The 13066-nt window shown below is 47.8% G+C and overlaps 3 protein-coding genes across 3 annotated transcripts in view; 1 reads left to right on the top strand and 2 right to left on the bottom strand.

Moving 5' to 3' along the window:
- The window catches only part of PHALS_07961 (ammonium transporter family), a gene marked incomplete at both ends in the record, with an annotated part of 1494 nt that extends 713 nt beyond the window's left edge, over positions 1–781 (bottom strand). Inside the window, one exon of the mRNA XM_024721515.1 lies at positions 1–781. This exon is cut by the window's left edge and continues 713 nt beyond it. Coding sequence (XP_024586606.1) covers positions 1–781 — 781 coding nt within the window.
- A 939-nt stretch (positions 782–1720) lies between these two features.
- On the bottom strand, positions 1721–1963 carry PHALS_07960 (uncharacterized protein; the record flags this gene model as incomplete). Its single annotated transcript, XM_024721514.1, has 2 exons — positions 1721–1759; positions 1844–1963. The coding sequence occupies 2 exons, from the start codon at positions 1961–1963 to the stop codon at positions 1721–1723; spliced, it is 159 nt and encodes a 52-aa protein (XP_024586605.1).
- Positions 1964–12550: 10587 nt separating this feature from the next.
- Positions 12551–13066, top strand: part of PHALS_07959 (ammonium transporter family) — a gene marked incomplete at both ends in the record, with an annotated part of 819 nt that continues 303 nt past the window's right edge. Inside the window, one exon of the mRNA XM_024721513.1 lies at positions 12551–12990. Coding sequence (XP_024586604.1) covers positions 12551–12990 — 440 coding nt within the window. The remainder of the gene's footprint in view (positions 12991–13066) is intronic.

The following is a 13066-nucleotide window of genomic DNA, read 5'->3' as shown; positions in this document are numbered from 1 at the left end:
TTACAGCTTCATTGTGATTGTACCTTTTTCCAACCATCAGAGCAGCAGCGAGAGCACCGAACCCACTAGAAATATGAATAACAGTGCCACCAGCAAAATCAATGGACCCCATTTTTCCCTCCCAACCCATGTTTGTGATTGCCCAGGAATCATCAAGTTTCAAGGACCACATCCAGTGGGCCAACGGGTCATATACCAAAGACGTCCACAAAAAGATAAAGAGCAGAAAGGTCCCATACTTCATGCGACCAACAATGCCGCCGCTTAGTAAGGCTGGCGAAATCATAGCAAACTGGGTCTGGAAGAGGGCAAACAAGATATGCGGAATCTCAGTGCCGTACGTGCCGCTTGGGGTTTTACCCACATTGTTGTAAGCAGTCCAGTCAAACAAGCCATTGGATCCAAAAGACACAGAGTAGCCAAAGGCCCAAAATTGAATTGACACTAAGGCCATGCTAACAAATGACATCATGATAGTGTTCGAAGCCATTTTCTCACCAGCAAGACCGGCGTAAAAGAAGGCGACTCCCGGTGTCATGATCATGACCATGGCACTGGCCATCAACATCCACGCCGTATTTCCTGAATTCACTACTTGGTCGTAGTCGGTCTCAGCCTTTTCGCCTCTATCTTTGTAGTTGATGCAGTCGCCCGTGGACTTGTCGGTGTATTGCGAAGGCAAACATGTAGCATTTGAGCCAAAGTCACTCTGAGATTTAACAATGGAGGCGAGACTTGCTACCAACGCTGCAGCCACTAGTATCCGTTTATGCCAATACATTGCCGTGAAGTTGCGTGGAGTAAAGCAAATTTTAAACTGAGCTAACCCTTCGGGTCGTGTATGTTCTCCATGTACGATGTCCACATAGTCTCTTTTAGACGCTATACCACGTTTGTAATGAAGTGCTTGAATTAACAGGAGAGATTAATGGATCAGCTCCATAAATTATGCCGACATGGGTTGCCAGCACACGGGACAAGATAAAAGCGATTTGTGCTTTATTGGTAAAAGTGCATCTATTCACGATGAGATTCTCGATATTTATAGCAGCTAGTCTGGCTTTTACCGATACTCGAAGATTAGAAGATGGGAGACATCAAAAACTGCCGTAATGTCTGCTATATCTGCCGTGCTTTTACGGCTCATATGGGGAGTGCATTTTCTTCTCAGCATGAATATTTTATTTAAAAAATTTGATACTGGAAATACGTGACATTGTAAGTTCTGTCAAATCGGTCGGAGGTGCTTTCGACTTCCTGCTCTGTTGTTTGCTGCTTTGAGAATATAATGCTTCGCAGGTTATATAGAGATCTCTACGATCGTTACAGCTATTCATAGTAACTTAATGCTGTAAGAAACAGCATCTTCAGCAAGTCTTCAAGGAGTGGAGAGAGTGTGCTGAAGTGGCACTTACTCTTCAAATTTTGAAGTAAGAAGATGTTGCAGCTATTACACGAATCTCTACTATAACGCAGAAATCACCAGGTGTTGTCAGACATGGATGACATGTGGCTTTGTTGAGATGATGCCGCTCAATACTGTTGAAGAACGATTTCGCAGCTATATGCGTCTATTTACAGAAGTTCTACCTTTATTCGTACAAAAAACGAGCTCAGATTACTCTCAGCTATTTTCTCGCTCGAAGTTACTGCTTCAATTTTTGCCCATGAAGTCACATTTTTTGGTTTGAGTTAGTGAGTTTTGTAGAGTAATTGCTTTTTAATTTCTGCAGATGCAAAAGTTATTATACTCGGGTTCCTGTTAAGTAAAGTGAGACCACTAATCGGTCAACGGGTCAGTGCTTAATTTCTGCACCACAAGAGAAGCTCATTAGTTTCTTACATCAAAAACAACTAAATGTTTATTTTCGGTATTCAACAACAATACGCATAGTATCTGATAATTTTTGGTCTCCTCCTTGTATTTATCCGGTTTCATCGCAATAAACTCGGCCGATACCATGGCTACAACAGTGGTGCTTTGAGATTACATGAATGCGCATATATTATTGTTGTGCAGCGTCAGTAGGCGTCCAGCTAGTACGCCTGCCTTAGTCCGACGATTTATTGGCATCAGCAGTCCCTCCTGGCAACAACGCTTCAGTGATTCTCGACCAATTTTAACCGGAAAACCGTTCGAAATTCATTCGGATTAGCCATGGTGTGGTATCTCTCCTTTCATGAATGATGGCTCAAATTCCTCAACGAACAAAGTTTAATTATACGGTGTCTAAGGCTCACTGTAGTGTGCCTTGTCAGTGCCTACCCCACAGTTCTTTCTGTGGTTTACAGACCGGGTCGTACATCTTCAAGGCAGAGTACTGATATCGATGTGGCAACTTAGAGCTTCAAATTCGAAAGTTGTACTAGCATGGCAGAACATTTAGATTCTTAAGACGTTGGTTGTGGGACTCCAGACAATTGGAGAGCCGGATGACGAGTCGCGTCAACTGAAGATACTTCTTAGCAGTCTGACGTCAGAATTTGATTCGACTTCGTCGATTGTGGTTGATGCAAAGGACATCATATCGATCGAAAACAAGAAGACGCTGCTCAAGGAGTCAGAGGGGCTACACAAGAAGTAGACTAAAATGAAATTGTTATGCACAAGTGGGAATGCTTAAATACCCAATGCTGGATGAGACAACGTGGTGCTCCACGCAAAAGCGGCAGATTTGAGGGCAGACATTTCAATTGTGACCAGGTTGGTCACATGAAGCTGAACTACCTGAGCAGAAATCGAGTCAACACTGATGACGCAGAATTTGCAGTGGGTGAAAGACGATCAGCAGGGTGGCTTATCGAGAGTGGTGCACGTCCCAAGTAACCCCGCTCAGAAAGGACTTGTTCGTATACAAGGACATCGAGACAAGTATCGAAGTAACAATTGCAGATAATTAAAAGCTGCGCGTCAAGAGAACCGGCACCGAAATTTATAACTGATTTAAGTTGAAAATGGATCCTGATTGATGTCTCATACATCCTCGGACATGATCGAAGATTGTTGATTGGCAAGCTTGCAGAATGCGGCATGCGTGTGGAGTTACCGCGTTTGACATATGCCGTCTGAATCGTAGAAAAAGAAATTACACCGAGTACAAGATTTCGTAAGGCGAACATGTTGGATTGTAAGCTGGAAGAAAAATGTAATGTCGAGAGTACCAGGGCTGGCATTTTGCGGGAGCTGTATCATGCTCGCATGAAACATTTGACCGAGGATACTTTACTCAAGACACAGCGCTTGGTCAAAGCCATCCCGATGATCAAGCAAACGTTTTGTTCTAGCTGTTTGAAAAAGTAAATCTTGAGTATCTAGCAAGATATTGAAGACGATTTACTCGACGGTGTACTCACAATCAAGATTAATACGGACGTTCAGCTGGGAGTCGACAGTGCTCGCGGATACGCATGTCAACTGCATTGGGGTTGCCGTAGCTGGAAGCTTGGTTAAGGTTGGTGACCTTCACTCCATACTTAGTACGAGTATAGCGGATCGAAACCACTTACTCCAAGAGTGATCACAACCTTAACCCAACGCTTAATAACTCTTCCGTTTAACACGTAAACTGTATCATTTCGGTTTTATTTGCGGCAAAGCCGCCTATATCTAAAAGTATAGGTTTTGTCATCTGTACAGTAACACCTAATTAAATATATAAATACTGGCAGTCCAGCAATGTCTTGACTCCTTGTTAAAGTGTAGCCACACCTTTGTGTGATCACACCATCTTGTGTGACCCACACCCTTCATACCATGGCACGTGAAACCCCGTTACACGCTCCCCACCAAGATTGTGAACACCTAGATTTTACATTTAACAATCGCCACGAGCAAGGTTCGCGTGTCTAAGACTCCACAACATCACCAGAACCTTCTTCACGAACTCTCTGCTCAATGAGCCCTGTGTTGAGGACACGAAAAAACCAGCCTCGTTAGTTCCAAGAACGCCGGCGGCCAAAACCTTTCTTCGTCTCCTGCATGCAGTGCAACTTCAAACAGCACGTCCGTGGCTTTAAGGGAAGCGCAGCCTAAGCTTTGAGAACATAGTACCGCAAAGCGCATGGGTCACACGACCAACAACGCAGACGCGATGTCTTTTCCGACCGCGCACCACGCCTGCCACGTGCATTTGATTACCTCGTCAAGGATTTGGAGGAAGTCGACAACGAGTCGGATACTCCTTTCTCAGGATGGTAAGAAGAGGGAGAGGTGCCCCAGCGGCGCGACGTGAGCTCTGCGCAAAACTTGCGAACGCCGTGTCCGATTCCCGACAACTCGACTTCTGGCAAAAGTGGTGTCATTACCAATGACCTCGACGAGGGACATAAGCAACAGCTGGATACTGTCTGCAGGGCGGCTCCTATACGTGCGCATCCACAGTCGGTCGTTGACCCTCGTGTGGAGCTCGGCTTCCACTCGGCAAATACCGCTACAGAAGCGAAGAAAGTGATCACGCGATCATTGAGCGTCCACGTGATCGCATCCTCAGCCACTCCACAAACTGAGCTTGACGAACGAAAAGCTCCCCGAGTTCGCTTCGTGAGGTCTCCCGAAATCCCAGTGGATACGTTCCGCACATGAGTTTGTGTTCAAAGAGGAGGCGCTCCTGTACCCGCGATGCGGACGACTCCTGTGGTACTCGCCCCTAGCGAAATTGCTGCAGATGACGAAGAGATCTTTGAGCGAAGGATGCAGCAGCACCAGAAACTTTCCACGCTGTACTGCTTTCAGTTGATCCACAAGGAGGTGGACGCGCGCGTGGAACGCCGTCTTAGGTTTGATTTTGTTAAACTCAAGCCGCGTCGGCGACTTTCTTTGAATTGTTGCTCTGCAACGTATCGGTAGATCCATCACCCTCCCGAGAGCTCTGTGGTCTGTCACACGAGTGAGACTGTGACCGCAGCAGCTCAGGCCATAGCTTGAGCTCAGCTCATGACCCTTTGGCTTCTCTAGCTATTGCCGGGAGCGGGGAGTACGACGACGTAGAGCGTCATGGTCACTCTGATGATGAGCTTCAACGACGTCTGGGTAGTATTGCCGAAGTGGCACTTCAACTCCCACGAGTTCTCGAAGTCGGTATCACCACCACTTTACAAGATATTGAATTTGACCCTGGCGACGACGTCGACACACAAAAAATTCCACGTGATAATGAAAACCACCCTTCATGTCGAGAAGAGTCGGCAGCAGACAATGACGACTGATTTGATCGCCGTCCGGTGAATCGCGATGATCTTCGAGCTCTTGAGGACGAGGTCTGTCGCAATTGGAACTCCGCTGAGCATCATGCTGGGTTCGCATACCACTGCGTGAAACCTAGAGACTTTGGAGCACGTTACGCACCGGCTGCCACACGTAGAAAACAGATTCTAGCCGCCGAGCAAATGAATGCGTCGCTTCGTGCGACTGTAGAACGCCTAGGGCCGTTGGAAATGGAGATCGCTGCATTTCGCGCTCAAAACCAATTGCTGATTCAGCTTCTGGGCAGTTACGCGCCTGTGGACGCCACATCGGCGCCAACGCTTCCGTGTTCACCCGCGCCGCATCCCGGTACGGTTAAAGCAAGCCCAAATAAATCACCGGGTGGTGCATATCCGCTTCGGAAGTTCTAGCGCTTCGCCTGTCCACAACCTTGAAAGGACCGATAAACCGTAGACGGAGGTTCGTCTTGTAAACGGCAGAAACAACATGGGTAGGATGGTTTTGGTATTCAGTAGAACCAGGTCTTCGACACCAAAGTGATTAAAATTTCGTCTACATCTTTCGTCTGCATATTCTTTCTGCATGTCTTGGCTTTCAGCCATCGCGTCGCGAACGTGCCGTAGAACACTCAGTCAGGTAGACAAGAAGTCATCAACTTCTTTACTAACAGTGAGGGCCATACATCAGCTAGCCGCTCGGCTATTCCCCGCCCATGAAGCCCTGAACGATGGGATGGCGGCGATAGCTGGACGCAGAGAAAATTGAACCTGTTCATGTAGAACGGCAGACAAATGACGGCATTGTTTTTAGCAAACGCTACGAGTGTCAGCATTGCATTCCAGCGCCTCGAAGCCTCAGCGCAGACGCTGCGAAGGACGTCTTCAGCGACGCGATTCACGCACTCAGTTTGGCCATCGGTCTGCGGTTGGTCCGCTGTTGATATATTCAGCTTGGTGCCCATCACCTTGAAGATCATCGAACAAAACTTCCCAGTGAACGTGGGACTCTGTCAGAGAAAACTTGACTCCGGGATTCCATGTTATCGAATAACACGATCCACAAACAGCGTTGCTGTACCGACACCGTCGATGGTGTCAGGCACCGCCGTAAGATGAGCAATCTTGCTCAAACGGTCGACGAAGGCCACGATACCCGTATTGCCCGCCGAGTACTTCGGCAGGCCAAATACGAAGTCCAAATTCATGATCTGCCAACACCCGGAAGATAGAGGCAAACTGGCCAGCGGTGCCGCCGCATTTAAAGAGGGTTTCACTCTTTGATACGTCACACGGGGGCCGCACATAGCTATTTGTCCAGTTGTACAGCTTGGGCCCAAATCACAGAGCTGTAGGTCTTCTCACGACCGAGATGGCCACTAAATGGGGTGTTGTGGGCCTTACAGCAAATACGGTATTTCGAATTCTCATCGTGAGGAACCACAATTCGTGACGTATCCATAGAGTCCGTGCTATAATACAGCAGTCCAGTATGCAATGAAGATCGGTGCAACCGTGCACCCAGTCGCGACGATAACTTCATATCCGAGTCTCCAAACTCCTTGCTCCCGAGAGCCCTTAGCGGCGCTACGCACATACCATCACCCGCGTACGCGGAGCAGATCAAATCAATCACGGACGACGTCACCGTTGTGACATGAGCAAGCTCAGAATTTGGTCTGCGTGACAACGCATCAGCCAAAGCATTCTGCTTTCCTGGCTAATACTTTACCGCAAAGTTATATTCTACGAAGAAATGAGAGCCACCTAGTCATTCTCTGCGAGAGGTAAGGCGACCGAGTCGCAGTGCGTATCGACGCATGATCTGTGTAGATTACAAACGGCTTTAAGCCAAACAGGAGCACCCTGAACTTTACGAGTGCAAGCTTCATCGCAAGTAATTCGTTGTCGTGGACTCGATATCTCTTCTCCGCAGCATTAAGCTGGCGAGATTCGAATGCAATCACCCGATCTCGCCCCTCGGCGTCTGCTTGCTGCTGTGCACAGCGGATGGCAAAGTCCGAAGCGTCACAGACGACACTAGAAGGACGAGCGGGCTAGAACAGTTCCAGTTTTGATGCATGAAAGAGGCTGTCTTTGACTCTGTCAAAAGCCTTCCGATGCTCGGTGTCTCAACACCATTCCGTATTAATTTCAAGGAGATTCGACAATGGCCGTGCAAAGGCCACGCTTCCCGATGAAGTATCCAAAAAGAGTATTTTTTTCGGCGCCGAAATTACACTTGTCTGCATAAACATACAATTTATTCGTGTGCATCCACTCGAGCACCGTCATTACATGGACGATGTGGTTCTCTTCATTCGTCCTACCGTGCTCCACACGACTGCGGACGAAGGTGTTTTGAAAGTATGTTTGTGTATACGCCCGGTGGGGCCTGAACAACTGCTCTACAAGATGATTATTTTTTGCTGGTGTATTTGACAGCCCTTGGGGCATCACCAGCCACTCCCAGAGCATCCACTCAGAGTACTCACCGTTGCCAGCGGAATATCACTAGTTCACATGAGCAATTAATGATACCCATCGACCAAGTCGTGTACTGTACTTTATACATTCAACCATGTTGTTCCGAAAACATTCTTTCTAGGAATCGGCGTCTGCGCCGGAAGGTGGCAGCGTTGAGCTTATTGTAAGCGTGAACGATATGCCACTTGCCGTTCGACTTCCGGACACAAAACCTGGGTGTCGAATGGGAAGACTTACTCTCGCGCCATTCCTGCGCCGTGCTTCGCACAAAAAAAAACATCAATGACGTCACACTACTCCATGGGTAGAGGCCATTGGCGTGTTACGCAGTAGTTGGTTCCCGGAGCCAGGTCGATCTCATGACGCACACCTCGGTCCGGAGGTGGGGCCGACTGCGAGTCTTTGGAGACGACGTCTTGAAATTCCTTTACCAAAGAATAGTACGGTTCTAAGGGATTCTTCTGAACCGACGATCCACTTGGTGCGTTTTGCACCCTCTTGGTGTCCTCCTGGACAGCTTCATCCAGACGCGACGACGAATTGATCATCTTCCTCGTCAACGGTATGACAGGGGAAGGATGACGGCGACCTTACCCTGGGGGCTACTCCTGTTGTGGATGCTCTTCTTGGGCTAAACGATATGTCCTTCGAATAGTCAGCGGGGCCTTGAAGGCAGGCGCGTTAGCCGAAGTGTAAACTATACGACCGGTTGTATGGCAGTGCGTTTTCGTCTACGGTAGACATCCTAAATCAGGGTCGACGCCCGTCGTGCAGCTAGCATCCGGCGTCGCTGTCGCCACTTTACAGAGATGTAAGTCTCGGCGAGTTCAGTAGCTACACACAGATAGCATCGGAGCCCTGATCTTATGAACAGCATCCAGCAAAGAGCTGCTAGCTTTGCAGCCTTCACCCAGAGGAATACGTGCCACTCCACGTGCATCAGTGAAGCCTTGCAGTCGATGCCTCGAACCTCGTTCAACCATGCCACTCGTGGCGTGCAGCGACTGCTTCGAAACGTGAGCAGTGCTCAGTGACATCCGTGCATCACTGGGCCTCGCCCTCGATACCTTAGCCCTTGAACGACCATTCTACGCATGGCATGCAGCGACTGCTTTGATACTAGAGCAGCGCTCAGTGGGTTAGGTGCCACTCCACATTCAGCCCGCGATCCATGCTCAGAACTCCTGCCCAAAACACCTTCGGTGTTCACCAAGCACGTTGACCGTCCCTGTCCAGTGCCCGCGCCACTTGTGTTTTTGCCATCTAGCAGAGATAGGTTCATGACTTACCAAAGCTCCACCAGGAGACGTGCGCGTAGCGCCGATGGGATTCGACCTCCAGCCGATCCATGGCTAGTGGTTCCAGTCATGCCATACTAAGGATAAGGTCATACCTTGGATACAAGTCTAATCCATAGCAGCGTCTTACGATACGAAATAAAGAAACTTGACACCGAGACTAACAGGGACCTCGGTACCGTGACAGATGTCACAGTCGCTAAGCGAACAGTGACGATGTCACTCGACCGCGCTTTCAGCGCCTCAGCATACAGCCAGCTTCATTCCATCGTGGAGTGACGATCATAATTGCTCGACGCCCCGGAGTCGATCAGGATGTTCCATAGCTTCTCAAAGCCCCTCACGAACGCTATCAAAACCAGCAAGTCCGGCTTGCATACGCGTTCCGTGTTCAAGAGCACATAGCTCTTCGGGGCTGATCCCTGCTGACCACTACCTCTTTGAAGCTTAACAGAGCTCAGTCTTCCCCAGTAGTCCGCCCGCGCCTACTGGGTGTTGTCGCATCTCGGCGACAAACCAGAAGACTGGTAAGAAGCGGGACGTCGGTTCGACGAACTTTGATGCGCCTTGCGCAGAAGACAACTAATTTGAAGGTGATGGGTGTATTCACAGAAAAACACCGTCGGGTGTTCGAGCGCTGCTCGGCTGCACAGAGCCTTGCCTCCACGTCCACAGCGTAGCTGAGATTCAATGGCTCAGGCACGATCGACGAGCTGCTAGAGTGTGCATTCCAACCAAGTAGTACCGAGTAATAGTTGAATTCGGCATTCAATGTCACATTCACCGCTTCTAAAAGAAGACTGGTGCACACGGAAAACCTCCATTTTGGTCATACCAGTGCGGAGGATCTCCATAAAGACGGTCACTGTGACCACCTTCGGGAAGAGAATAAACTGCCATACCGGCAATGAGAGTACGCAACTCTTTACAACATCCACCAATTCCTTCTTGCCCTGTCGGTCAGCAAGAAAACGGATTCGCGCGCGATAGGCCTGGTTAGGCGGCGAGAACACTCGTGAAAGCTGCAGATTCAGCTCTGTCTAGAAGGAAAACGCCGCTTCGACCGAAGGGCCGCACGTTAGTGCCCATTTTTTTCGCGGTCGACCCTTCGGAATCGGAGATAGCTAGTGTCACGCGCTGTTGCTCCGCCTATAGCATGGCGGACGACATGGCCATCTCGACCTCTCTCCCCCGAAGCAATAGTTTTCATTCATTCTTACCCTCAAAGGTCTTGACACTCACCATGAGCGGCTTGATTCGGGGGGAGTCACCCTTCGCTGACATTGGCGTCATGAACGCAATCGACGCCGACATCTTTTGCTGTCGGTGCTCTAGCAAAGCATTTTCATAGCTCGAAAAGGTCTCTAGGCGCGCGCCGATCACTTCAGGTCCTAAAGAGGCGAGGTGTTTCTCGCCCTCAGCGCCAACCAGAGACATCAGCTTTTAAGTCCGTTCTGCATGCCCCGGGGCAGATAAGAGAACTGCTTCATTCTCACAGAGGGTCAGTCGTAACGAATCAGGTGTAGATTGACTACAAGTGCTACCAAGTACAGCCAGGCTGCCATAGCTCTTCCGTCTAGAAGAAGCTTGGTTGAGGTCGGTGAACTTCGTTCTATACTTAAAACCAGTACAAGTGTTGCGGATCGCAATCCACTTACTTCAAGAGTAATTACAACCTTCCATTTAACACGTAAATTGTATTTCTCGGTTTTATTTGCTGCAATGCTACCTATATCTAAATCTATAGGTTTTCCTATCTATATATCAAAACCTATTTAAGATTACAACAAAGTTCTCTATTTGTTACTATTTAAGCTGTGAAGTGTGATATAATCCTTGCGGAAAACGAATTTATGAGCTAGGAAACTGTCGTACACGCTAACAAAGTTGTGCTAAATGTTTTGACACCCCAATAACAATTGAGATCGTTGGATGTAGGTAAATTACCGCTCAAGTACAAACCAGGCGCTCGCGTAACAACATGCTCTAAAACGACAAATGCAGACTGTGTAAAATCGACGCCAGAATCCAATTGGTGCGACTTCTTTGACTATACATTTTAGTTGTCTGCTCAGTCTCAAGTCTTCAGACAATGCAAAGAGAATCTAGTACAGTACATCACATGTGGAAGACGTTACGTTACCGCGCTCAATCGGAAAAGCAGCTGCGCGATCTGGTGAAGGCGCCCAGCAAAAATTTTGATAGACCACTATGAGCGACTATCTGCGGTAAATGAGACATTGATATATGAGAATCAACTACTTTTTCTGCCGAGAAGTTCATGGTCACATGATAAAGCACTTGATTTTTTTATACCACAGAGATGCTTCATTGTGAATAGAAGGTAGAGAGAAGCAAGAAAACTTTCAAGGCAGTTGCAATTGCCGCGAAGAGAAACAACGATCGCAACGAATATATCGGCAGAGAGGTGCACATAAATAGATCTCTTGACGAAATGCAGAGCAGATCTCAAACAGTACTGTAAACGACCGTCTCTAGTTCTCTTAAGACTTCAATGTACGTATCATCATTCCGATCAAAAGAATAAGTTTCATATCTTACTATTTGCTGTCTAAGATACCCAAAGTCTTGGATCTGTAAAGCCACAAGCTGTGCCTTATGATGCACGACAGCACCCAATATGGAATATACATCACTGTGACTGACAACGTTTCACTCCCGACAGCTTTCTTACCGAAGCTCATATGTTTTCTGCAACGCACTTGTGAGTTGACTCAACAACATACTAATAAGACAAAGTTATATAGTTCACATTGACAGGGCTCTACCCTGTCAATGTGCGGATGGATTAAACACCCACACGATAATGTCTACCGTACGGCTCAAGGCCTGCACTGCTTTATCCTTCAGAATTGCTGTTATACAATTTTCATGATAAATTGCTTCAACATACGGATACCAATGCATACGTGATCGCCCAAAGGAGCGCAAAGGTATTAGGAATCGGTCATGAACGCAACGTAATGCGAATTTGATCAGCTGTCGATTCTTATTGTGGTCTCGACAAGAGCCTTTAATGGTCTCAACAAGAGCTACACAGCATTTTCCTTATCAACCATGGTGATTACGTAATGACAGTTATCAAAAGTTCTGCATTAAGTACAGCATTCTGCCTCCACGCAGCGATAGTAACAAAATTGAGCCTTACTGTATCTGGCTCATGCAACCCTAAATCATGTCTTTGTGCATCAAAGGGCTCCATTTTGGGTACCTTAAGACAGTGTACGCAATGTTTTTGCTCTTTATAGCGAGAAACAATAGAAAAAATGGAAAAGGGTTCGCATCCCACATCGACTCCGCTTTGCCAACTCCTTAAAGCTGACTCTCGGAACCATGACCACAACCATAATCAATTTACTTACTGAAGATAAAGCAGATCTACAATGTGGAAAATTCAGCGGCGCAAAGTCTGGAGCCACCAATCGCTGCCGTCATCCTCAACATCGAACTGCTTGAATTGCTGTCGACGTCTTTTTTTTAGACGTACAGCGCTCAGTGCACGTCGGTTTCCATGCTCAGTCCAGAATTTGCTCTAAACCACGCCCATGAACTGGCATACAAATTTAGTGCTCCTAGTAACACTGGTTGTAGGACACATTTTTACTGCTGCAGCTCAAAATGCCTCCGGCTCTGTGACAACTTGTTTGGTCTCGCAATACTTAGACGATAGTACTGGCGAGTGCGTCAACTACAAGGATCAAGGTGAAAAGGCTCAGGCCGACTACGGCCAAGCGGTGAACTCAGGAAATACGGCATGGTTACTTACGGCCAGTGCCATGGTCATGATCATGACACCGGGAGTTGCTTTCTTCTACGCTGGTCTTGCTGGTGAGAAAATGGCATCCAACACTATCTTAATGTCATTTGTCAGCATGGCCTTAGTGTCAATTCAATTTTGGGCTTTTGGATACTCAGTGGCATTCGGATCTAATGGTATGTTCGAGTGGGCTGCTTACAACAATGTGGGAAAAACCCCGAGCGGCACGTACGGCACTGAAATCCCGCACATTTTGTTTGCGCTCTTTCAAACCCAATTTGCCATGATTTCGCCAGCGCTACTT

Source organism: Plasmopara halstedii (genome assembly GCF_900000015.1).
Source record: "Plasmopara halstedii genome assembly, contig: Scaffold_3120, whole genome shotgun sequence".
Taxonomy (NCBI): Eukaryota; Oomycota; class Peronosporomycetes; order Peronosporales; family Peronosporaceae; genus Plasmopara; species Plasmopara halstedii.
Note: the sequence above shows the minus strand (reverse complement) of the source record. Positions and strands in the feature narration are given on the sequence as shown.